Here is a 26,041-nt window from a genome sequence, read left to right on the forward strand (position 1 = left end):
CTGCCCCGCGCGCGGAGCCGGGCAGCGACTGCGCGACGGCGGCGAGGAGAGACATGGGCAGGGCAGGGGGAGCGCCCCGCCGGACCTTTAAACCCGCGCCGGCGGCGGGACTACAGCTCCCAGCGGCGGCAGGACTGCGGTGGGATCGCGGCGGGACTAGGACAGGACTACAGCTCCCGGCGCTCCCAGCGCTCCGGGCACGGGCTCGCGCTCCGCCCTTGGCGCAGGCGCGCTGCGAGGTCGGGCGGCGGTGACGGGCGGCGCGGCTGCGCTCAGCGCTCGCTGCCTCTCCCCGCGGCGGTCCGGGAGCTCCGTCCTGCCCCGGCCACCGGCCGGCCCCGTGCCGCGTCCCGCCTGCCCAAGGAGGGGCCGCCCCGGCCGTCCCGCGGTAGGGCGGATTTGCCGCCTTCCCGTTCGCTCCCCTTTCTCCGCCGCCGCACGCGTGACGCCTTTGTCAGGCTCCGGGCCCTCGGCTGGGCCCGCTCCTCCGCCCGGGGCCATGGCCGAGCAGACGGGCTTGGCGCTGCCACAGACCATGGACAGGTACGGGAGGGAACGTTCGGGCTGGGCCTGTGAGCCTCCCGCGGTGGGTTTGGGGTCGGTGTCGCGAGTCCGGTTTCATTTTTTGCCTTCTAAAATCCCTGGTGGTCTGGGAGAAGTTGTGTGAGCGCTGTCGTAAAGTAGCGCAAGGTACCGTGAGCAGCTGAGGGGTGTGGAGGGACCGCTCCCGTAGCCCTCGGGCAGCAGGAGGTGTGTGTGTCCCTGAGCTGGGACGGGCTCTGGGGCAGATGGGGGGCTGCAGGAGCCTGGCCCTGTCCCGGGGTCTGGGAGAGCCTCTGGGTATGGAACGCACTGACGTGCACGTAAAGTGAGGCACCAAAAGATGACCTAAGCTTAGCCGGCCCTGTGTGTTTTGTTGCTGGTTTTATGATCGGAAGAAAGCCTAGAATTGCTTTCTGGAGCGTTCTTGAAAATTACAACCTTAGGAGTATTTTGACTTAAGTATCTTTCCTCTTATATAATTATTAACTTGTAAATTCTGTTTATTATACTTGTTTTCTCTTTATGCTTTTATTTAAATATGTAGCACTTTCACCCTGTTCCACTGAGCACTTAAGATTCCTTAACTGTCATTTTGACTCATCGAGGAAGCCCTTGCAGACTGTCCCTACAAACAGTAAACCACATTTACAGCCTGTTATTGCAGGAGTTGTAATAGACTGGTATCTCAGAAGGTGGGGACCCAGAGGCAATCAGGCTTCTGTTTATGAACCTGTCAAGTTTTCTTCATAAGGAAGCAAAAAGAACCCTGGTGGTTTTCTCCTTTCCAGGTTGCCTCTAAGGAAAGAGTATTTAGTGAAATACAGCCTGTCATCAGGCAGGTGATGGAAATACAAACTATATGAGACAGGGGTTGAACTTGTGTAGCCTGGAAGGTGAGGATAAGAAGTTCCAGTTTGATACAGAAAGAAGATAAAAGTGATTTGGGGAGGAAAAGTTTGTGTTTTAGAAAAACTCAAAAAGTGGGAGATGACAAAGGGATGGTTTAGGTTATAAGAGTATTGCAGAATCAACTCCTCTTAAACTAAAAAAAACAAAAATAAACCAACAAAATTTCATCTTCATCCTGAATTTTGTAGTCCAGTAATATATAGTATTTTGTGTTTTGGAGTTCTAGGGACCCATAAGACTCTGAGTGGATCCCCTGCTGCCCATGGCTATTGTGTCACACTCTGAAGTCCTAGTTCACCCTGTTGGGAAATGGCTGTAAGGTGGCGTTTATAATCTTTGTTGTGACCAACTGTTAAATTAAACAGTTAATTAAAAAAAAAAAAAAAAAGGGAAATTAGTTACCCGGTTGCCAAATCAGTCTACTGTTCTTCAGTTGTTGCCTGTAACAGAGATGTGGGTTTTGATGTACATTTAATATTCTTGTATCCTTTCAAGTCTGTGAAATTATAATTTGTGTCTCTGGCTCTTTTCAAAGACTTTTTCTAGTATACTTGAAGTAGCTTCAAATCTAAAAAAATTGGAAAATGTCTCTGATTTCCTTAATAACAGGGACAGCAGAGAAAGAATTTGAAATACCTAAGTAGCATAAGAGGAGGTATGAAGAGAGGCTGTAGCTTCCATATAAGAATTCATTTGGCTCAGTATAGGAAACTTTAGAAACAGGAGTTTGACAAGTGGTGAATGTAGTAGTAAGAAGGAACCAAGTATTTGGGATTTTAATTTAATTCAGAGTGTAGCACAACATCAATAGAAGGATTTTGGACTAACCAGGACCTCAAAATGCAGTTGGTGTAAATAATCTTTCTGGTTTATATTGGGTTTATGGAGCAGGGCTACATTTGAATAAACAGATTTTTATTCATCTGATGTTTCTGAAGGTTGTACATAACTGTTGTCACGTTGTTTGTAGTGGTGATCAAGATAAACCTTCAGTATTTCATCTTGAGCAACATACGCCATGGTTAAATTATCTGTGGGGATTCTGAGGAATGGAAATACTTCTTCTGTCCTGTTATCTTTTTTGCTCATGACAGATACTTGTTTTCCTCAGTGAGAAAAAAAATTAGATATGTAAAATCTTAAGAGTAATTGCTAATACATTATAGCTTAACACAAAGTGCATACTTTTAAATAAAACACAGATCTTTTAGTGAAGGATGCAGAAAACAGCTTTCCAGTGAAGATGACTTTCATTTGGATTGTAATAGTTGAAGAGCAGAAAAAGAAGGGTTTTCTTCTGTTTCCAGTACCTAGATGACCACCGAGAGTGGTGATGTGCTGTTGTATCAGCAATTTAGGTGTTGCCGTAGATCTGAATGCATGCACTGCTTTGTATACAAGGGTCAGAGCTCTCAGAGCAAATTCTTTAGCTCTCTATTTGTGAGAGGGAATAGTTGGATTCTTCTCTTGACTCTTAGATTCTATACCGGTATGATTACGGGTTTTTCTCCTTCATAAAGCAAGTTGGATTTCTCCAGTGCAAGGACTGACTTGATAGCATCTCCACATTGTTGCTGAGGATTCATCTTTCTTTAATGTATTTTTGCTCCATCCTTTATTTTCCTTGCATAATTTCAGTCTAGAAGCAACCCATGGATTTATAACAAAGAAGGTAAATAGCTGTTAAGATGTAAGGAGTTAGTTACTCAAAATTTCTAGCTAAGGATTTTATACTTACCTGAAGGATTGGCTATAGCATAAGTACAAGAAGCATGACTGTGAAGTGACACTACATTGTGGAGTTGTCTCATCTGCAGCATTTAGGAGACTAATCCATATGATTGACATGATCTTTTCTAGCCTTAACATTGGAATTTCCATGCCCCTTGTAATTTTTTTCTTCTCGTTCATGTTCAAATAAAAGTTCCAGATAAGTCTTAAAATACCATCCTTTTCTGCAAGCAGAAATCTTTTCAATCTATGTTAAAAAGCTGTATTTCTGGACTAATGTGTACAGTTGGAGGCAGGGATTAGTAATCTGTCTAAATGGTGAGATTTTATTATTATTTAATTATTTTAAATCCATTTGTTTGTGATAGTTTAATGCATAAATTACAGAATTATAGTAATCTTCATTAAAACTTGAAGTTACGTGGCAATGAGTTTTTAATGTGCTGTTAATGTGAGCTATAATGCTAAAACATACTCATATTTTTAAGCTTTATTCTCTTTACTTCAGTTGAATTACATGTGGATTGCTCTTGCAATCCACATGTAATTATATCAAGGTTATATCAAGGGTTCAGAATGCTGGGGTTTTGTTTTTTGTAGCATGTCCTGTGGTAGCAATTTGTGGTATTTCATATGCTATCCAAATTAAAGACAACTGTTCCCTTCTTTCCATATATTTGCCACTTGGTCAGAACATGCTCATCATTGCTTTCTGTTACTTCAGTCTTCAAAGATGTTAGTCAAAATTTGATGGATAATCTGCTGAAGGCTTGTGCAGGTACATGCTGAAGAATCAACATAGTGGTAATTTTAGCATGGTTTAAGTTTTGAATTAGCATTCTTCATTTTCTGACTGGATGGTAGTTGCTCAGTTATAGTCAATATCCTTGATAAAAACTAGAGCAACGTGATGTGACTTTAACTCTACCCTTGCCATTCCGTATTGAAAGGAGACAAGAGAGCTAAAATTGCAGGTAGACTTTCAAAGCAATTAAACAATAAATTGTATTAAATTAAATAAATTTGCTTAAGAAATTACTAATGCTATCAAGAGAGGAGTACTGTTGCAACTAATTTTTCTCTTTGCCAGATCATTGATTTGTTGAAAAAAAGCTAGCAATTGTAGGTCAAAAATTGCAAAATAGTGTTGGGTTTTCTACTGCAGTTTTTTGAACTGTCATCTGATTCTATTGTAATTTTCTTTCTTTTTTCCCAAGAAGAAAGAATATGCAGTGGCTTTGTACATAATCTTCAGTTTCTCTTTCCATTCCAGTCACCATTTGTGGTGGTATTTGTGTTCAGATCAGTCTTTTCCTTCCTTCTTTGAAAGTGCAGGCAGTGATTTAGTTTTATTTGCACAATTAACTGTTGATACTTTAGTAACCTAATACATGGTTTTGGATTAAGACCCTAATGCTACAACCTAGACACTGTAATTAGTGCAGTGTGGTCCTTGATTGAAGACGTTTATTCTGAACGTCTTAAACTTGTACTGGATGTTGTGCTCTGATTTCTCTCACTGACAGAAGTTGACACACAAGTAACTATTTGTACAAGTGGAGTTCAACCAGATAAGATATGCAGAGTAATAAGCAACATAAAACACAATAAAGGATTTATGTGTTATCTTTATTTTTCACAGAATGCCATCTCTGCAGTTACTCAGTCTGTTTGTTCTACTTGTACTGATTAAGCATGTCTCTCTTGTCCTATCTGAAGTAATTATTTTCTTTCTTCACAACAGAGTTAAACTCTTTTGAGAGAGGTCTTCCTAACTTCTGATCAAAATCTTTCAGTATCTAGAAGTACCTGGCTTTCTGTTGTTCCTTGAGAGTAGGTTATTCATGCTTAGAAGGAAAGGCTGTGTAAGAGTAAAGAATGCACCATGCTGGGTTAATATCTACCTGAACAGAAACAAGGGGTTTGTTTTTCCCTGTCCTTACCCCAACTATTTGGAAGTTGATGTTGATACAGGATGGAAAAAGCAAAATCACGCATATCTTGGAGGGTGGGTTTCAAGAAAGAAAGTTTGAAACAATAATAACTTTGTAATAGCTTGGCTTTCTCCTTACTGCTTCATGCCAGGTACATCCTTTACTATTTTGCTTCACTTTATGCTTCTATGTGGATTGACTTTTTCCTGTGTCTTATCAGTAAAGATGATTAGTGGAGACTTAATGCAGACCTGTACACTGCCTTTTGCCCGTGTGAAATATACAGGTGTCAGCATGTTATTTATAAACTATCTTAGTCTTTTCACTGTCTTCTTACGTATATTATTTTTCTATCTTTGATGTCTGCTTTGATATGCTTAGGAACAAATGTACACGTTTTAATTGCTGCTTTACAATTAACTTCTACCTGCATACAGTAGGTAATTATTCTTCCTATTTAAGTGTAGGGAAACTCCTAAGAGACAACAAAATTTTTTATACTCAAAATCTCATGGTATCCCATGTATTATGAAGGCATTCAAATAATATTTCCATATGTTGTATTCACTATATCTGAAAAGGCTATACAAACCCCTGTTTATTATATGGATCTCTTCCATATAAAAGTGTTCAGACTCTGTAATAGTGCTTAATGCGCTAACGGTTTCCTTTGCCATGGTGTCTTAAAGTGCTCACTGAAGTTGAAACTTCTGACAATTAATGCAAATGTGTTGAATAAATATATGTATAATAATTTACAGACAAATATCAAAAGGTTCGGGTATCAATTTCAGAACTTTTTTTTAAAGTAATACTTAAAGTGGTAAGGAATATAACAGCTGTTTTAGGCTAATTTGGTGCTTTTGACATCTTAACCTGCTTATGGTCTTTCTGCACTGCACAGAGATTGGAAAATTCCTGGTGTGAAAATAAGTGCTTTCTGATGCACCTTTTCATCTCAGCAGCAGAATGGGCCAAGTACTAGATTTTTATAGGATGTAATATCTACCTTTATCAAAAGAGTGCATGACTTGCTCATGCTTTTACTGGCATTTGTAGTTTACCACAAGTAGCAAATTCATTGTCAGTGCAAAAGAATAAGAGGACTCAATCTGAAGTGGTTAAAGCAAACTGCTTCTGGCTGATGTTTCTAAATGAAACTGTTGAGGTTGCATAAATTGGTCAAGGGGCTGGAGCACTTGGCTTACTAGAAAAAGCTAGAAGGAACTAAGCCTGCCTGAAGGAGGGATGGCTTGGGAGATCTGATAACCCTCTACCTACAAAGGAGGCTGTTTAGAAGACTGACTGTGGAGGTTCCTGGCAGGATGATGAGAATCAACTGTAAATTTGAACAGAGAAGTGTTCAGCATGTGAGGATGGGGATGATGCAGTTGAGCTTGGGAACAGGTTGCCCAGTGCAGATGCAGACCTCTGCCCATGGGGCTTTTCTGGGACCCAGCTCTGCTGTCTGGTCTGAATTCAGTATTGCTTCTGTCTTGGGTAGGAGGTCTGACAAGATCACCTGTGGTCCCTTCCAACCTGTAATTTTGTGATACCAGGTCTAGATGCAATCCCAGTTTACGTGGGAAAACAGCACAGTATCATTTGCACTGCATAACTTAAGCATACTATGCTGGAGGTGCCAATAGGGAGGTACAGTCCACTGACACCTTCTAGCAAATCTGCACTTGGCCTTTTTTAGCAGCGGCTCTGAATTTGTACCTAAAAGTTAAGATAACTTCCTGTCTAGTGGGACTGGGATCTTGCTTTTTTTTCTCTTAAGAATTTTTGCTCCTGTCACGTTAATGCTAATGTGAGTGCTTTTTGTCAAAAATTTCTAAAACTCAGTGGAAGTGCTTATGCTCAGGATTTTTGTGTCATTGATTCTGGAGGAAGGATTAGACATGTCCTGCCTAACACTACTGTAGGATAAGAAAATTTACAATCACAATATTCACTTCCAAATGCTGCTTTAAAAAAAATGCACTGAAGTTGTATTAAATCAGGGACTAGCTGTTCATTTGTTTCTAAGTTAAGATAAAAATTAAACTGGCCTGCTATATAATAGTTTCCCCTATAACAAGTAAATACCCGTTGATTTAAGGACTAACCAGGGAATTTTTGTATGCGCTTATGTTTGGAAACAACTCACAGAAACAAACTTTTTGGATAAGTGTTATTAGTGCTTCTAGGTCTTCAGGTGATTGCTGATGAGAAGTATGGACTATCTAGTGTTCTCAGTTTATGTATCTCTGCCTGTTTCCCCCTATGGCCATGCAGCTCTTCTTCAATGTGTACAAATTAAAAGAAACTACTAACACAGTGGGAAGGTGGTAAATAATAGAGTCGTCATGGACAAGAGGGGCTGGCATTCAGTGGTATTTCTTTTTTAAAGCCATTTTGATGTGATTTATTATTTCTTCACAATCTTTCTAGAAAAAAGACAAGACCCTCTATCCCTCTATTTTAAATCTGCAGTGTGGTCATTATCTACCTTCCAGATCTCTTCCCATTTGTTTATTCCAAGTGCCTCCTCCTGGAATGTGAATATTTTTGTTTAGAAGTGGATATTTTTTATTGGACTAAAATGTGCCAACATAAGTTAGCTTTCTGTGAGGGATATAATTACAGAAGACCATGTGCAGGGTGCTTGTGACTGTTCTGCTGGTGAGTCATGCAGTCAGTTCCACAGCCTGTTGAGGAGAGTTACTTAATGTTATGATCAGACACCTTGCAATTTTGTTCACATTTATTTAGAGTAAAGGCATTTCCAAATTTTCAGTGTCTGCCACATTTGATAGGTGTTTTTTTGTTGTTCTTGAGGTATTAACATACCAAGAATTTATCTTGTTGGCGTTTAAAGTTTTTTGGTAATTTTTAGGTCAGAAATGGTTCCAATTTTTATTATTAGGATTATATAAGACGACTGACTTAAGTAGAGCTTTTTGGTTTTTCTGTTATATTGTAAATTATCTGGTAAAAAATAGAAATTATAAACTGAGAATAACTTGAGTAACAGTGTCTGTCGTAAACTCTTGAGTTCAAAGCAATTTGCTTTCTTTGGAGTCTTCCACTTTTTGCAATTGTAGGACTACACTTCCATTTTTTTTTCTTCTCTTTTCTTTGGAAGAACACAACAGGAAGATTGCTTACCCTGTATGGTCAGTTTACCCATGAAACTCTCTAGGAATACATAAAAAAATCAAACTTGTATTTCACAAATACTTTCCCTAAAAATTGAATGTAAAGCAAGGAGCCATGTTTGGTTTCTAACAGATGTCTATGCTAATGTATTTGCCTTTGTAACTAAAGCTACTGTGCTTAAAGATTCATTTGTACTTCTGCATTAACTGTGTGACACTGGAAAATGGCTGCAGGAGATTGAGCTCACATGATAGAGACTCTGAATAACTTTGCATTTCTGTCATTTGCTTATCACAGCAACAGCTTAATGTCAAGTTGGTTACAGTTTTAGGCAGGTCAGACTTGGTCTATTCTGTATGTAGGTCGCTCCTGATATTTGTAGCATCTGTCATCTACTCTGTACATGCACCATAAAAACTAGTTTTGGTATTTTTCTTATGCAACTCCCCCTTTCACCCAGTGCAAAATGGCATTGTTTAATGTTGGTTAGTAGAAACTACGTATTTTTGTCTTCATTTGGAGTCTGGTCATCTTAGAGGTAATTAATAAGTAATTAAGATGTTTAAAGTCACATTCAAGGAAGTAACTTTAAATAGCCTCTAAAATGTAATTTCCTAGTTGCTTCACATCTCTGTTACTTCCTCTGTGATTATTGACAGATTTGTCAAACAATGCATGAGAAAATGTTTTCCCTATATATAGTATCATGTGCTATCTGCATTATAAAAAAATCCATTAAATTTTTAAAGCATTAACGTAATGCTATTAGAATTCTTCACTGTTTGCTATGTATGTATGTACTTGACTACGTGTCAGCTTTCTGTTCAAATCATGCTGTTCAAAGCATGTGTCAGTTTTGGAAGTAAATTATTTTTGTGTGTGTGTGTATGGGGTTCTTCGTTTAGGTTTTGTTTGGTTGGTTTTTCTGTTGCCACTTAGTTTTAGTCACTTTTGTTTTTCCTCCTAAGATGGTAAGAATCAGTGTTACCTCCCCCCCTCCCCCCCCCCCCAGCAGGCACTCAGTAGCTTAAATTGTTAGTTGTAGGCCAAGCTACTAATACACAATAGTAAGAGTTTAGTTAGCAAAATGTATAATGTTAGTAATAAAGTGCTTATTGTATGAGTAATAGTTTTTCCTGATTTGTTCTTTGTACATGTCTATAAGGGCCCTGTTCTCCCTCCTTCACTTAATAATAAATAAAGAGAAATAAAACAAATGCTTCTAACATAAAAATTAATTGTATATTTAAAGGCTGACAGCAAGGCCACTGAGCTTTGGTGACTTCTCAGCTTTTCCTTTTGAAAAACCGAGAGTATGGTAGTACTAAAGCCTTTAAGATAACTGAATTTTGAAGACTTTGCAAAAGGAATGTGTCTGAATAACTGGTTGCAAAAGTTTAAATTATCCAGAATGAAAGCTAATTTTTTTTTCTGACAGTCTAGATTTGGCAAACTAGAGACTAAAACCTGACAAGATAGGTAGATCTGGGGAGGGATTCCTTATTCTAAGATGGCTAGAAACAGACCATAAAAACCTTGTAAGGCCCAATGTAAGCACAATAGGTGATGCTTGGCAGTCAGAGGTTTAATTTTATCCACAAGCTAGAAAGCAGCCAGCAGGATTCAGTGAACTGTCCTTTACTTGAATCTCTGCCTTTACATAGTGCAATGAACGCAAGTGTAAAATATTTCCCCTTGGTTTAAGCTATAATTGAGAATATAATAAAGCTTGAATTGAACTTTAGATAATCAGTTGATCTTTCTGGTGTACTTTCTAGTTAATTATTCTATGGGGTTTTAATGTCTTTGTTTACTGGATTTTAGTTATCCATATGCTTTTATTAAAAGCTTTCTAAAATCTAGTTTATACAATGTCATCCTGAGGTTAGAGGAAGTCAGAACCTATATGTGAATACCACTTGTGTGAGCATATGTTCACACCAACATTAGCTTGATATTCTCTACTTAAGCTGTTTCTATTGAATGCACTGCTTTTGTAGTAAAGTGTAGTTACTGTTATGTCTAGATTCTTATCAATGTCTCCTTTACACAGCATTACACCCTATCCTGAATGACTAGGCAGAGCAGAATTGGGTATAAGGTCAATTGACTTTCAGGACTGCCTTTGAGAATTTTAGACTTTGTTTCAAGGTGACAACTTGTTTTCTAGCTGAGTGATACAGGCTAGCATATGGCTGCTATGCCATGCTACCTTAAAAGCATCCGCTGAAGTCACGACGGAGCATCTAAGACTGCTATTTTTGCACTGCTATCTCTGTTCTTCACTCAGTGTATTTCCCTTGTGTGTTTTTCCCCTTAGGATAGTGTAAGGGTTTTTTGAGTTTGATAGGTGGGTCTTGGATTGAAGATAAAAGTATTTTCCATTGTGTTTGATGCCCAGGAAAATACTGGGGAAAGAGTGGTGTTCCATCTGTAATCCTGCACATGAGTTCATCTCTTCTGGCACTTAATCTCCTCTGTGAAGCATGACATAAGCTAACATTTCTCGGGTTAACGATATTCCTCTCTTTGTAGCCTTTATCAGGGGTTTGTAGGCTAGGCTTGCATTCTCTTGTGACCAGGCAGTGGCCCTCTAGCACAAGATCTTACTGCTGCTGGTTCTTCACTCTCAGGAAAAGGAAATGCTTAGTGCTAGCATTTGCAATATGGTGTTTCTCTTGCTTTTTGAGAGAACAGTTTGCTGTACCCGTACTAAAATTCCAGGCAGCTCTACAGCAGCCAAATGCTACTAGGTAACTCCATTTTTCTGACATCCTAGTCTTCGAACTTAAACATGATCGTGTAGTACTTAGAGTGTAGTTGGCAAGTTTAGTGTAAAGCTTATCACTATTCATCATCAAAGGTACTTTATCTGTCGACATAGACTATACATAAAATGTTGTTGTAGAAGCTCATGAAAAATTGCCTCTTCCAAACAGCAGACTTGTGGCTCATCCTTTAGAACAGTGCCTTTTTATGGCTAGTTATTGGAATGCTTTCAGTCATTTCTTCCAAGGTACATTTTCACGCCTCACTGACTTCGCTCTCTGTGCTATCATTGCTATCAGTTATGTTTCAGCCTTTTCAGTTTCTTCTTTTTGGATGTGAAATTTAATTGCAATAAGCTGCTGAGACCCTTGGTGCTTAGCAGGACAAGGATGCTTTACTCTTACAGCAAGATATCCTGCCACTTTAAGGAAAAGAGGTGTGCTTTATGATGTGGGAGAAATGCAGAAAATTTCTTATTTTACGAAAGAACTGTAATGAGAGGGAAAATGCATTTTTAGCTCATGATTCTAGAGCATGTCATGCATGTTCAAATTTGCATTTTCCATGGTAAGAGTTAGGTCTAAAAGTCTAGTAGAACTTTGTTGTCTGAGAAGTTTTCTGGTTTTGCTGGCCATTCATATTTGTATGCCACTGAACACAAATGGGAAAATTCCAAGATGTTTCCATTCCTACTTGCAGTACTGAATATTTGAAACCAGACCATAAAACAGCTGTGCTGTCCCAGTCTAGCAGGTCATCTTCCATTAAGTGTTGCGGATACAAGGATATCTGCTGGGCTTATGGGGCTTTACAAATTTTTGAAAATCTTTTACTGTTGTGTATATATAATCAACATACTGCTTTTAAATTACTTTTTTGTATTGCTTTACACAGTCATGCCTGCTTGAAAACAAAGCTGTTTCATTATGAATTCAGCCTTCACAAATTAAGTCAGATTTGATTTAAACAACCTGAATAAGATACTGTCTTCCCTCCTGTCTAAGACTGGTTTTGGAAAAAAGTAACCTTTCGAAGGGTTATAGCTTAATAAAAAGGAGAGCAGTCCAGGAATGTCTGATACTGGAGATCTTACAGATTTGTTGGAGCTGTAGCTCCAACTGAGTACCAGAGAGTGGGTTCCTTACCAGTAAGAAACTTGTGATTTGGAGGAACCTGGTTTTAGGCAGGCCTTGGTTTCTTAGATTAGTCATGTAACATTTGGAGTATAGGATCTCTAATCTTCAATACAACTTTCTCCCCATCTGTTTTGGTCTTAACACAAGCAGTGCCCTGAAAAGAGTTTGTCTTTGCTAGAGAAAAAGCCAGATGCAAAAACCGCATTATTCTCAGAGTCAGAATACAATTTTTGAGACTGGAAACCTGCATCTGCTGGGGAGCTGAATATAAAAGGCATTTGTAACCTTATATTCAGAGCTGCAATAGTGATATTGGTCTTGGGTTTTGTATGTTTTGTTTTGATTATTTTTTTTTTTTTTAAGCCAAGGAAGTGTGGAAAAATACATTAGTGTTATTGATTTGGCTATGTAGAAAGTCATCAAGAAAAAAGGTTTGAGTTTCTATCAGAAACAATGCTTTGTTCCACCCTTTCAGCCCTTTCTATTTCAGGTTATCTGAGTAGCAACCTGATTCAGTGGTAAGAATCAAGGTCATATTTTATTCAGTACAAGAAAATGGAAAACCTGGCAAGAGCCTAGATACCTGTTTTGAAATGGTTTTATTTAGTCCTTTCGGCTACAGCTGCTGTCAATGGAGAGAGATAAAGCTGATGACAGTATAGAGGGAATTTACTGTTCATTATTCATGACTTGCTAAAGGTTTAAGTCTGTAAAGGATTTTGTTATTCCTTTCATAGGTCTTTCAGGTTTTCAGGTATGACTGGCTGGCAAGAAATTGGATGAAGCAATTAAAGAAAAGATGCCTTTTTTTTTTTTTTTTTTTACTTACTTTTACTAACCTTGACAGAGAACTTGAGAACACAATTTAATCTACAACCATTGTCATGGACAAATTCACTAGTTAAAATTGCACTGTAGCAAGATTATGTTCATGCTTAAATCTGTCATTATTTGAATAAACTCTAGACTTGCATTTTGTGATGATATCCTCAGACCTAACTAGCTCTGTTGTGAAGCCTTTAATTTATAAATAAAAATCTGAATTACAAATTTAGAGCAGTTGTAGACTTAAATAGGATGTGGAATGAATGAGTGAATATTTACCTGTAATGCAGGCAAAAACTGCTGAAGAGGAACAATGATCAGTAGTACTGTATGGTATAATTTGTTCTTAAAGTAAATTTGGGGATTCTTAATGTAAATAAAAATCAATAAACAGTGCAAGAACTTGTATTCTGTAAGAACTCCTTGATATTGAGTGCAATGAACCAAAATGTCACTCGTGCTTTGTAATCCTTACAAATCTTCGTTGTGGTCTCATCATTTTCATCAAGATTCTTACTGACTTGTGGCTTGTCTGTCTTTCCTCCTCCTGCTTAGGAAGGTTAATGTGTCCTTTCATTTGGGACTGCAGTAGGTGCACATTGGGAGTATGAAGGCAAAAAGAAGGGTGGTGGTGCAGGAGTGAATAGCATGACAATTTTGATACAAACCAATGTGGGGAAGGACAGAAAGAAGCCAAGTCAAACTCTGATTTTATCTTCCCATTAAGGTGAATGGAAGAAACCACAGTTCTGATTCCATATGTCAGTCATCAACTGAAAAGTCTTCTCAAATGCTGAGGCAGCTCTAGTTTTAGGCCATCACAGTTTAAATTTACATCTGTACCTACCAAAATGTGTTCTGTACTTAAAACTGGACGTGTGGACATTACAGGTTCATTTTATGAATTGTTCAGTGTTGTTAAATGGCTATTTCTCCAGTCTTCCCTGGAATCTGAATCTCAAATTTACCCTTTTACAAGTATGCCAGTAATAAATTGCTACAGGTTGCCTTCTGCTCTGACACACTTGCAACTTTTTCAATATACTTCTACTACTATAGATGTTAAAAAGATTCAGTGCTTTAAAGAATGTCTTGCAAGTATTTTATAGGCACTGTTATTTCTATTAAAAAAACATGGCTATCTTCTGTAAAGAAACACTTGGAATTTACAAATAGAATACTACCCAAGATAGTGAGATCTGAAAAGCAAAGCTGTTAGACAACAATATTTTTCATTTCTTGAAGTTGGAGCCCGACAAAATTGTTTCCCATTGCAGATTCCCCCTTCTTTTTCCTTAAAGAGAAGTTAAAAACAAACAAAAACAAAGTGAGAGGAAAAAACAAACAAAAACAAGTGATGAACCACTGTAACATCCTGGCATAGAGTCCGCAATCATGATTCTCAGATAATAAAGTTGCTTTGTTTACTAGCGCCAGAGCATTTCTCAGTTTCTTCTTCTCTCAATTACCGTCTGCTACTGGTTACATATAAGAAACCTTCTAGTGTTTTGTCTTAATGATGTTACTCAAGTTGTTAAGAGAACAAAACTTCTTCATTGAAATAGTGATGCAAAACTTCGGTTAGGTCACAATGTCTAATTAGATTGTGTCTTGGTAGCTAAATTATAGGGATGCTGTTGCTGTGCTCCTTTATAAGGGTTTAACTATGATTGCAGTGGCTTGCATAAAATATTTTTTAAAAATGAAACCATTATATAAATATTTATAGTAAGATCCTTATTTTGATAAATTCTGTTTTATTACGTAAGCTTCCATATCTTCAGTATGGGAATTAGCAAATAGTTTCACAGTAAAAATTATTGGCTGAACATATCTGATATTTTCCTAGTTCAGATCCATATTTTGCTTTCTCTTGTAAGTTGGCCGAAAGTCTGACCTAATCATCAGACCAGATATCTGGGAGTTCCTAGGTTCTGTGCTCACTTCAGATCAGGTACTATAGACTGTCAGTCTTGTGTTTTCTCCTTACAGAATTAATATATTTGAATTTTCAAGTCCACATAATTCCCTAAGGCAGAAATTCCCTCCTCTACTGGTACAATAGTATTCTTGAAGTACTTTGTAACTTAATTTTTATTATACAGAGTCAACTTGTTTGAACTAAAGTCTTTACCTTTTCAAAGAGAGGGAATGAATTTGATATAATTGTTTAGAGTTTTTTGTGATATATTGTATCATTTGTGTTGTTTTATCATTTAAATGGATTGGATTTAGTTTCCCAAGTAGCAGACTACAGTATTGATCTTATATTTTTAAAATTAAAAAAAAACTTACCAAAATGTCTGTTGTAGAAGGAGATGATAAAACATTAAAAAAACATGGATTTTTCATATGTATTATTCAAAGGTTGGACTACAGTCTCAATGCTTTTTAATCATAAATTATCTAAAAGTTTAATTAATAATTCAGACTGTATAAAGTAGTTGTTTAGCTATCTGTAAAATTATGTTTATTATGTTGATTTTATGGCAAAACCGTGGTACAAAATACTTAACTTCTGGTGATTAAGAAGGAAGTAACAACCATCATCTCCTCTAGGTGCACATTTTCTAAAACTGCATGCTTGCACATGTGAATGTTTATTTTAAGCATGTAAAAGTAGCAGAAAATATCTTTTTTTTTCCTTCCTGTGATTACAGAAGCTGCTGGGTTTGTTTTGCTACCGATGAGGATGATCGGACAGCAGAGTGGGTGAGACCCTGTAGGTGCAGGGGCTCTACCAAATGGGTGCATCAGACTTGTCTGCAGCGCTGGGTGGATGAAAAGCAAAGAGGAAACAGTACTGCTAGAGTTGCTTGTCCTCAGTGCAATGCAGAATATTTAATAGTATTTCCAAAGCTAGGTAAGATATGGATCATTTAAATTGTTCTTTCTTTATTTGTTCTTGCTTTCTTGTTTTTTTCCTTTCTTGTGCTTGGAGCACCATTTCTGTTGAAAACTTGTCTATTCCCTTTTCCAGACAGAAAGAAATAACTTTATATTCTGCTTGCATCCAATTTGGTGGCTTAGTTAAATACCTTCTAAAACTTTTGGATGTATTCCACTTAGGTATATAGATAAATCTTGTGATTGACCTGTAATTTTTTCCGGGCTAATGGGATTATTTTTCTTGTTGAGCAGAAGGTGACTTCTTTCAGCAATTGCCACACAGCACATAAACACATCCTTTTTTTGACTCAGCTTGCAGAGGCACTTATCAGAGGAAATTCAGAGGAGAATTTCCTAAGCAGCATGTGGTATTACTGGAAAAACATACTTTCACTTTGGTCAGGAGGTGTTTCTGAGTCAATATTGCCCTGTAATCAAGAGGCAGAATATTTATGATTGCTGGGTCCTGCTCTTGCTCTGTTTGTCAAGGTGAAAAAAAAATTGGACATGGTCTCCCAGATTAGCCAAGTACTCTTACTTCTTACTTGAGTATCCAAGTAGGATAATGCATGGTATGTTGCATGTATTTAAATTAGCAGTGCTTGCTGTTATTTCAGCCCTCATTTGCCCATGTGTTCTATGGGATATATTAAGCAAATCAAGAAAATGAAATGTTGCCATGGAAACTTAAATTTTGTTTAAAAGTAAAACTGCTTATTGAAGAAATGGTGATGTAGCGAGTGCAGGCTTTTAGAGGATTTTTAAGAAGATTTTTTAAGTATCTAATTTCTGTAATGAAAGAGCTGAAAATAACTTACTTCCAGTTCTTTGGGACAGGACCCCTTTCTTATTAGTTTAAGGGCTTACAAAATTAAGGTGTCAAGGGAATTTTGAGTGGTGACATTTATTTCCATGATAGAACAGTGAGTAATGGGAAAGAAAATATAAACAATACTGTATTGTTGATATTAAAAAAGACATAAACCAGTATGAAACTTACTGCAAGTTATTCATACAACAACCACAATTTGGCTTTGCCAAATAAGGTAAATCTCCATCATAAAGAAGGCATCAAATGATAACATTTAGCATTGGCTTTGGGAAGAAAGCTGGGTTTCTGTCTGGGCCTAGAATGCACCACAAAACTTGACACTGTTTAAAATTCTTATTTGTGTCTTGACTGATGAAATTGTAATGTGAGCTGCATTTGCATTTTTTTTTGACAATGGGCAAAAGGGGAAGCAACTGTAATTTGAATAGGATACATTAACATAGCAAGCATTTTAATTTGTTCCTGTAGTTTGAAAGCTTAGATTACAACTTTCCTGGATTCTGAAGCTGGCCTAAAATTCTTGCATGAGGTTGTTCAGCTCTTACATGCAGATGTGTGAGACTGCCTTCATGTATTTTGATATATTTTCCCTCACAATACCATCTTTTTCCATTTTTAAAGATAAGGGCATAAAAATTCAGACTTGTGTAAGAGTACACAAGACATCGGTAGTAGAGCAGGGAAATGAATCTGGGTCCATGGAACATCAATCATGACCTTGAAGTGCCTTAAACAGTCTTGCCCTTTTGTAGCTCTTTCTAGTAACCCAAAGCTGTTACAGCACAATTCAACTACAAGTCAATCAAGGTCACACTAGGCAGAGTTAGGACAGTAAGAATTTTCCAAGAGGCCTTGCTAGTGGCCCTGTTTCTTCTGCAGCAGGTGTCTTTTGAAGACAGTACTAGTTGTACCCTTCAAGAATCTAAAATTACTTGAGCAGGGAAGAAGTAACGAGTAAAGCTTCCCTGAGGGATCACAGTACAGAAGCTTATTTACATTAAGACTTCCCTAATGTACTGCTGGAAACCTTTTTCTAAAAATTCTGTGAAAGGACACCCCCAACTCAAATTCTAATTTATAATTATAGTTTAGAAGTGATATCAACTTGAGGAGACATCAGTGAATATCTTTATAAGTAACAGTTGGTGTCTTTCTATGTGTTTACTAGTTCAAAAACAACCTCTCATGATATATCTCATTTATATATCATAATTCCATTTCAGATTTGATAGTGCCTATCAGTTTTGGTGATTGGTGGTAATTATGTTCCTGTGAACTGTATTCTGCTCTTCTGGGAACTTTCACTAAATAGAAAAACATTATTACCACTTTGAAAGTAACCAAAGTATCTCTTAGATAATTATTTCAGTTTAATAAACAGAAAACAGTTTGGCAGAGAAAAACTCTTCAAAGCATGATATATTTTTCAAAATGAAAAATATTTTTTTTCATATTTCCTTATTTAATTTGGGTATCAGTGATATTTTTTTCCTGTTTCTTCCTCAATACCATCTTAAAAAACAAACCAGTTTTGTCCTCCTTTCTCACTTCCTTCCTAAGGGCTAATTAAAAGATTGTTTTAATAATTTTTTTCTAGTATTGTCTCAAGATTTTACACCCGATTCTTTAGCCAGGCTTCTCTTAATCATTAGTATCAGTAGGTGCAATTTGTTAGTACTTGTAGTGTTACAAGGCAACCTTCAGTGTCATTTGAGTCTCCTGTCTTCAAACCTAAGTTTTCAAAATGGTACAGCCAAACAACTTTTTCAGTGACTCTGGGAAACAGTCAAGATGTGTAAACTACTGTGCATTTAGTACTTGTTATGACCTTGTTGCTACTTCCAGCATATTGATAGACATCTCAGCACCTTCTTAAGTGTGTTCTGGAAAGTCAAACACACAGGAGTTGAACTGGATGTTTCTGTTGCTTTTTTTCACTGGCTGACTTGAGCTGAGTAGAACTGGGGTTTTTGAAATCATTCACAATAGAGCTGTTGTCTAGAAAAAGAAGAAGTAACTAAGGCATGAAACAGGAGTCACAATTTTGTCACTGTGGGTAAACTTTGATAGACATGGAGAATTAGTTACTGGAGGAATGCCTGTAGGCTGGTTTTGAGAATTGTCACTGATTTTGGTAGGAAAAAGTAGGAGGGAGCTAACAGGAGCTGTTCATGCATATGAGCTGTGGGAGGACAGTCTGTATGTAGAATTTGTTGACAAATACAAAAGTAATGCGGATTATGGTGATGATGTTTTTCAGTTCCATATATACATTTCAGTGTTCTGGCTTTTGTTTCACTCGTGCTCTTGCAGTCCCTCAAAGAAAAGATGCAGGCATTGCCCTTGTTTACCTCACCAAAGGTAGTCAGGGTATTTATTGTCTTGCCCTGTGTAGGTCTGGAAAGTGCCGTTGTGCATAGATAGAACAATGAAACTATTCATGTGTTGTTTTCAAAGGCACTGAATAACCTGAATAGGAGTATTTTTTCCTCCAGTGTTTTGAGAGGTGATCCTCTAAACATACTGAATGCAGCCTCTTCCAGTGGAAGGAGTCTTGTATTAACTGTGCTACTTTTTACTGCATAGCAGGATAGTTTAGTGACAGAATTTTGAGGTGAAGCTCTCAAAGATAAGGACGTGAAGTACATTACAACAAATGAGTATTTTTTCCTTTAGAAAACTGAAATATCTAACAAATAAAAAAGCCACTAAGCCTGAAGTGGTTTCTACAAAACAATTCTTATTCAACACAAAGGAAGCTAATCGGTGGGTAAATTAGTGCTTTAAGCAGTATATCAATCTCTTGGAAAGATTATGTGGTAAATGAAATGGTAGGTAGAAAGAAGTTTAGCTTAATAGCTTTTTAATTATATATTCTCACTTAAACAGCACGTGTGGTATGTCAGACATGTATTTTGCCTCGTTTGTTCTTTCTTCTTGGTGATGCTGACCTTTCTACAGTATGCTTTTATGTTGTATCTATATATATCTATCTTGAAACCTTACTTTTCCTTTATCACAGGTCCAGTTGTTTACGTTTTGGATCTTGCAGATCGCCTGATCTCAAAGGCATGTCCCTTTGCTGCAGCTGGGATAATGGTGGGCTCTATATACTGGACAGCCGTTACGTACGGAGCTGTGACGGTCATGCAGGTACACACGTATTCTCTCTTCTTGCCGTCTTTGAAAGCAAAAGTCAATTCCGACTCCTCTTTCCTTGGCTTAAAAAATGCTTAGCTGCTTTCAGTGTAGTTAACAAGTGAATTCAAGGTGGTTTTTCACTTCTAACTGGTCATAGTTTATAAACGCAAGTATGCGTATGAACTAGGCGTGGTTCAGTCTGCAATTAACAAAATGCACTACTGCTCAAGCTGGCTGCCCTTTGTATGGCAGACTGGTGAACCCAATTCTGTTCTCATAGAAAAGATACCAGCTAGGTACCACCTAGCTAGCAGTAATGAGTAATTATTCAGAAAGGACATGAGATTTAATCTTCTCTCTTACCTGGAGAAAAACTTTGCTAGTAATGTTCAAAGGGCTAAAATTGGAACACAGTAGATTATTTTTTGGATAATGTGATTTTTTTTTTTAATTGTATAAAGGAAAATACATGCTCTGAATGATGCAATTCATTCATAAACAAGAAATGCAAAACACTGCAAATTAATAGTGTTTTAATTACTTCAGCCTGTATGATTAGTTGAAAGGGGAAAAATACTTTTCCTGCTTCTGTTCTTGTGAACTTGCTATTTAAATAGAAAAGTAATGTTGACAGGTGGTAGACTATTAACTATGGAAAGACTTCATGGCCATTCTAGTTCAACCACAAGACCAGATTTTTCAGATTGTACAATCAGAAGCACCTTCGTTACCATTTTAGTTGTTGATTTCTACATCAAGTCCATAACATGTGTTTCGCCTGAAAGCATAAAAGTATTTCTGATGCTAATTCAGCTGTAGATAGAATTAACAAATCTGTATGTTAATAAATACTCCTCTACGCAGTTCTGATTTTAAATATACAACCTGGTCCTTCTCCATGTAAGTCATTTGGCACTAGTTCTTGCATTGTGTGGTACTGCCCTGCAGTTCTGCAGGTCACTCCCTCTCAAGATCATGTGCTGTTTTGGTTCTGAAAGTAGAAATGGAGCCCAAGTGAATGGTTGCAGTCTCTCTGTACCAGTGTGGCGAAGGGTCAAGCAGCTGGATAAGGGATGTGTAATGGCTTTCAATACCACCTCCATTCCAGTGGATGAGTCTGTGTATTACAGAGTGGTGCACTTAAATATTTTCTCATTGGATACTTTGTTCTTGTGGCTCCAACAGGAACATTGCAACCATCTGTAATACTACAACCAGATTTTGGAAGTGCACCAGTCCTTTTCTCCTTGCTCACTGCTACACTGAGCCCTTTTCTGTAGGAAATTGTGACCTTTTTAGCTGGCCTAGAACTCCATAGCCAAATGGAAAGATAAATGCTTCTTTCTGAAGTTGTTTTGCTTTTGAAATGAGGATCTGTCTAAACATTAGTTTAGGCAGCTGGTCAAATCCCAGGTATGAAAAATTAGCTATTTTCATGATTTAATGTTTTGATTGTATGGATGGCATGCTGGGCAAGACAGTAATTTATTTTTGCTTATAAAGGGGGAGATTTAGCAGGTAGTAGAGGGAAACTGTTCCACCCCTTTTGCCACTACAGCATTGCTAGGTTTAATACAACTTGTTTCCTGATGCATTTCAGACTCCTTTTCTTAGTTGAAGGGCCAGAGAGAAGCACAAAAGCTATTTTTAAAGCTATTTTAAACTTCAGGTGCAGAAAAATAAGTACAGGATTGACATTGTGGTAGCTAAGTCTGTAACAAGTCAGATGGGGTTACTGAAAGCAGAGAAATAGAGTAATCTAAAGCAGAAAGAGACAAGATACTGAGACTTTTTTTGACGGGCAATGACTATAAGGAGAAAAAGGATAGTGTCAGACTTCGCAGCTTGGGTAAAAGATACTGAAGAAGCTGGAAGACAAATGTTGAATGTTTTTTCAGGAATAATCTTTTGGCAGCAACAGTATTGGTTATGCCTATTTTTAGAGGCTGTGGTATATAACATAACTTCCTGTTCTAGAGGCATAACATGGAATAGTTTTCAAAGCAAGGCAAAAGTGTACACTTTGAAGGTACTGTGGTACATTACCGTAGCTTCTTCTCCGTGTCCTGCCTATTCCAGAAGTACTGGGTTTGTTGTTTTCTTTTTTTAAAATTTTGTTATTGTTTCATGTTCTTACCTCCTAATTCTAATTTTTGTGGAATTGAAGACTTGGTAAGTTATTGCATTTGTGGGGAAAACGAGAAGTCAATGAAAACACATGAGAAAATCCAGTGCTTTACAAACGTAATTATTATTTTAGTGTTTTTAGTCTTCCCAGATTCTTATGGAAAAAGTCATGAAAGAGCCTGTTCTTCCTGGAAGCAGTTCAAGGACTTTGTTAGCATTTATACTGCTTAAATTGAGATAGCTCTAGAGGCTATCTACCACTCTGATGTCTTTTTTTATCCTCAGTCCTATTAGATTTATTTAAAATTAAAACAGTGTACTTTTTAGAAGACATAAGGCACCGTTTTGTTAGTTTTAATATGTGCATTTTATAAATGGAAAATTCTGATTAATTTTTTTATATGCCAGTAGGAAAGTGTAGACACAGCAGTAATAATGATCCTTTAAAATCCTTGAACTAACCACATTTGAAAATAAGGTACATGTGAAGATATGCTGCTATTTCCACTACAGTTGAAAATAATGTACATCTTCCTGCATTGTCCAGAGAAACAACAGTTAAATACTGTGATCTCTGTTATATACAGTATTCCTAAAACCCATGAAATTTTGATTAAAACATCCTGAGATACTTACTATCTACTTACGTAGATACGTACTATCTACTACTACTTACCTACTTACTATTTATCCTTTGAACTGTAGTATCTGATCAATTTCTGAGTGTAGAATTAATCATTGTAAAACTGTAAATTCTTAAAAGCATTTTGGAAAGCATGCCATATTATTAGTGTTTCAGATGTTTAGGCTTTTACTTACACAGAAACACATGGAACTTCTCTTGAGATGGTAGGGAATTGTGTTACAGCTCTCTGCAAGATTAATGATTTGCAAAGTAGGGCTAGTAGCTCACCTGCATATTTATGCTCCATAAGCAACCAAGGATACAAAGAGAAAACAGTAAATTAAATAAAACACTATTCTTTTTTTCTTTAACTTGAAATGTATGGGCAGCTTCAAACAAACTCAACTTTTTAGGTTACATTTTTGTTCATTTGTACATCGTTACATTGTTGTGGCCTTTGTTATGTTTGTCAACTATATGCATATTTTCCAGGTTGTGGGTCACAAAGAAGGTCTTGATGTGATGGAGAGAGCTGATCCTTTATTCCTTTTGATTGGCCTTCCCACTATCCCAGTCATGTTAATATTGGGCAAGATGATCCGTTGGGAGGACTATGTGCTCAGGCTGTGGCGCAAATACTCTAATAAGCTACAAATTTTGAACAGCATATTTCCAGGTAATGGGATTAAATTTAAAAGGAAATGCCAAGATTGAATTTCTGCCTCTAGGAGATGGGGATAGGCAAGTAGTTTTTGCCATTTTTAAGTAGAGGTGATTAACACCGTCCCTCTATTTCATGTTCATTCTGTTTAGATTGTGTTTCTGTGGTATGTCCTGAGAAAGGTGAGGCAGGACTAGCAGGAACATGGTTTCAGTTCAGGCTTTAGTAACAAAACAAACTACTAAAATTCATGGGTCTTACTTGAAAGTAGAAATTACTGCAGTCATTTAATGGAAATAGAATATTCACTGAGGGATAGTTCTCAAAAAGTGGTTGGGCTATAGATTTGTAGTGGAGTGGGGAGTGGGCAGTAATGTACTTTGTGTTCTTTTTGAGGCAGTGGCTATGTAACCTTTTCTTCCCCCATTCTTATCCCTTTAGGCATTGGATGTCCTGTTCCTCGTATCCCGGCAGAGGCCAACCCTTTGGCAGATCACGTCTCTGCCACACGTATTCTGTGTGGAGCTCTAGTTTTCCCTACTATTGCCACAATAGTTGGCAAGCTTATGTTCAGCAGTGTTAACTCAAATCTACAAAGGACAATCTTGGTAAGTTTCAGTACTATTTGTTTCATAAATTATAATAGTACAGGAATATGAAATGTTGTGAGGGAGCGAGGCAAAGGAAAAAGGAACATAAATTGATCCAGAATTTTGAGAGTGACATTTGATTAAAGGAAGGGATTTTTTAAGGTTGTCTGTCTTAGCAGTGGACAAACATTATGTGTGTGAAAGACTGTCTTTATGACTGAAACTAATCTCAGTTCATGACAAGGCTGAAACTTGCATCTGCCTACTGTAGTAGGCAGGCCTTAGCAGTAATTAGGGCTGACAATGAAGATGAGGAGCCAGCATCTTCTAAGAACAATTTCTGTAAGGGAAGACTGGGGTTTATATTATAAACCTTTCCATATTAGCTTTTGTTTACTGATTTTGAGAGAAACCCTTCGTTTCTTATTTTAATAAGGAGAGGAAAATTAACTCTCCATAGAATTCAAATGGAGGGGGAATGACAATCTCTTCCTTTATGAATAACCTCTCTGGTTGCAGCCTCTCAAGGGGAAGCACACTGAGTTTGATAATATGGTATCCCTGGTCATCTGACTGTCACTTCAGCTCCTGTTTTCAGTTTCTGCATGTTTATACACCCCTCTTTTCTATATGGAACAAACAGTGATATTGCAAATGTTTATGCAGACTAAAAGCTTCTTGGTGTCTCATTTTGAAGACTTGAGAGAAACATATTGTAAAGCTTTCTAGAGGGGAAAAAAGTTTGTTTTACAAAAATAGCTTTTATTTTACTCCACTTTTGGCAAGTGCCATTTTTCACATCTAGTTATAGAATGGTTATCAGTGTTATTCCTTGTGCCGTGTGTAGTATATATTCAGAGAAGGGAGGAAAGCAGATACACATCTGCCTTTTCTTTGTTCTTGAAATAAGATTTTGATTTTTTTATATTTAGGATATTGGTGAGACTTTCAAGGAAATAAAAGCTTTTATAGATTCAGTACGTAATCCCTTTAAGTAACATTAACCTCTGTAATGGTGCACTGTGACAGAAAACTTTGAGATACTTATTTGGAATTGTACTAATTAGTTAATCTTTGGAAGAAAATACCACATGTTCAGAAAAAAAATCTTCTTTGATGGAAATTTTTAAGAACATTTGCAATGATATGACACTGAACTGTGCAGGTTTTCAAAATATCTTTTTATTTCAGGGTGGAATTGCTTTTGTTGCTATAAAAGGAGCTTTTAAGGTTTACTTCAAGCAGCAGCAATATTTGCGCCAAGCTCACCGCAAAATTTTAAATTATCCTGAGCAAGAAGGAGCGTAAGGCTGTAACCTCCAGATGTCACAGAGTCTCACCTAACAGGTTTCCATGTTGTATTGGTTCCATTGTTATTGCACAGTAGTGGAAAATTGTGATAAGTTGCTGCTCCTCTCTTTTTTTTTTTCTTTAAATACAATAAAGCACTGTCTTGTGGCAGGGTAAATCCTTTCAGCAACCACTGAACCTAAGAATGTGATTTGGCTTTCATTATTTTTTGGGTATTTCTGTTGGGCAATAAGCTTTTGAATTATTTTCTTTGAGCCAATATACTGAATGGAAAAAAGATAATCAACTACAGAACATTTTAAATGTAGGCTATATCCAAATGCCTTTTCTATAGGTGTTTTCATACCCACACTGTCATTCAGTTTAGCATTTCACACAATGCAGGGAGATTGGTTTAGATAGAGAATGTGAGTCGTTACCAAGGAGAAGTAATTTTCCTTGGGTTTTGCAGGGAGTGTGAAATACCCAAATGACAGAGAAAGCAGAAGATAGATCACTCTCTACAGGACTTGTATGTCAGCTTTAACCACCTAAGTATTAGGTGTTAAAATTAGCATGGCTTTCAGGTGACTGTTTTATTACTGGTAATTTTCAGTGTCCTGTTGTATCTTCTGCAGTGCCTAGTGTCATTTTCTCATGGCTTTACTGGTTTGTAACTGGTGCTGGATAGCATTTTTTTTCCTCCAAATAATTACAAGGGGGAAGCAAATTTCAGTTGCTTATTCTGTAGTTAAGTATTAGAGCACTTGTTAAGTTTCCATATTCCTTTATATTGTGTAAATACCCATACAAAAAATGTGAGAAAACAGCATTGAACACTAAAGCTACATTTGAACTGACAGAGCAGGGCATCCCCCTAAGCATCCAGACCTGA

The 26,041-nt window shown here is 37.3% G+C and overlaps 2 protein-coding genes across 5 annotated transcripts in view; one reads left to right on the plus strand and one right to left on the minus strand.

The window, feature by feature from the left end:
• Positions 1–169, minus strand: part of CPEB3 (cytoplasmic polyadenylation element binding protein 3) — an 80,379-nt gene extending 80,210 nt beyond the window's left edge. For all 4 annotated transcript variants that reach the window (XM_039554399.1, XM_039554398.1, XM_039554397.1 and 1 more), the window contains exon 1: positions 1–169. In XM_039554399.1, the coding sequence (XP_039410333.1) occupies positions 1–55 (55 nt within the window). In that variant the 5' untranslated portion in view covers positions 56–169.
• On the plus strand, positions 169–25,438 carry MARCHF5 (membrane associated ring-CH-type finger 5). Its single transcript, XM_039554400.1, has 6 exons — positions 169–543; positions 15,652–15,854; positions 19,735–19,865; positions 23,098–23,281; positions 23,708–23,874; positions 25,048–25,438. The coding sequence occupies exons 1-6, from the start codon at positions 500–502 to the stop codon at positions 25,162–25,164; spliced, it is 846 nt and encodes a 281-aa protein (XP_039410334.1). The 5' UTR covers positions 169–499; the 3' UTR covers positions 25,165–25,438.
• The last annotated feature ends 603 nt before the right edge of the window (positions 25,439–26,041 follow it).

Source organism: Corvus cornix, chromosome 6 (assembly GCF_000738735.6).
Source record: "Corvus cornix cornix isolate S_Up_H32 chromosome 6, ASM73873v5, whole genome shotgun sequence".
NCBI lineage: Eukaryota > Metazoa > Chordata > Aves > Passeriformes > Corvidae > Corvus > Corvus cornix.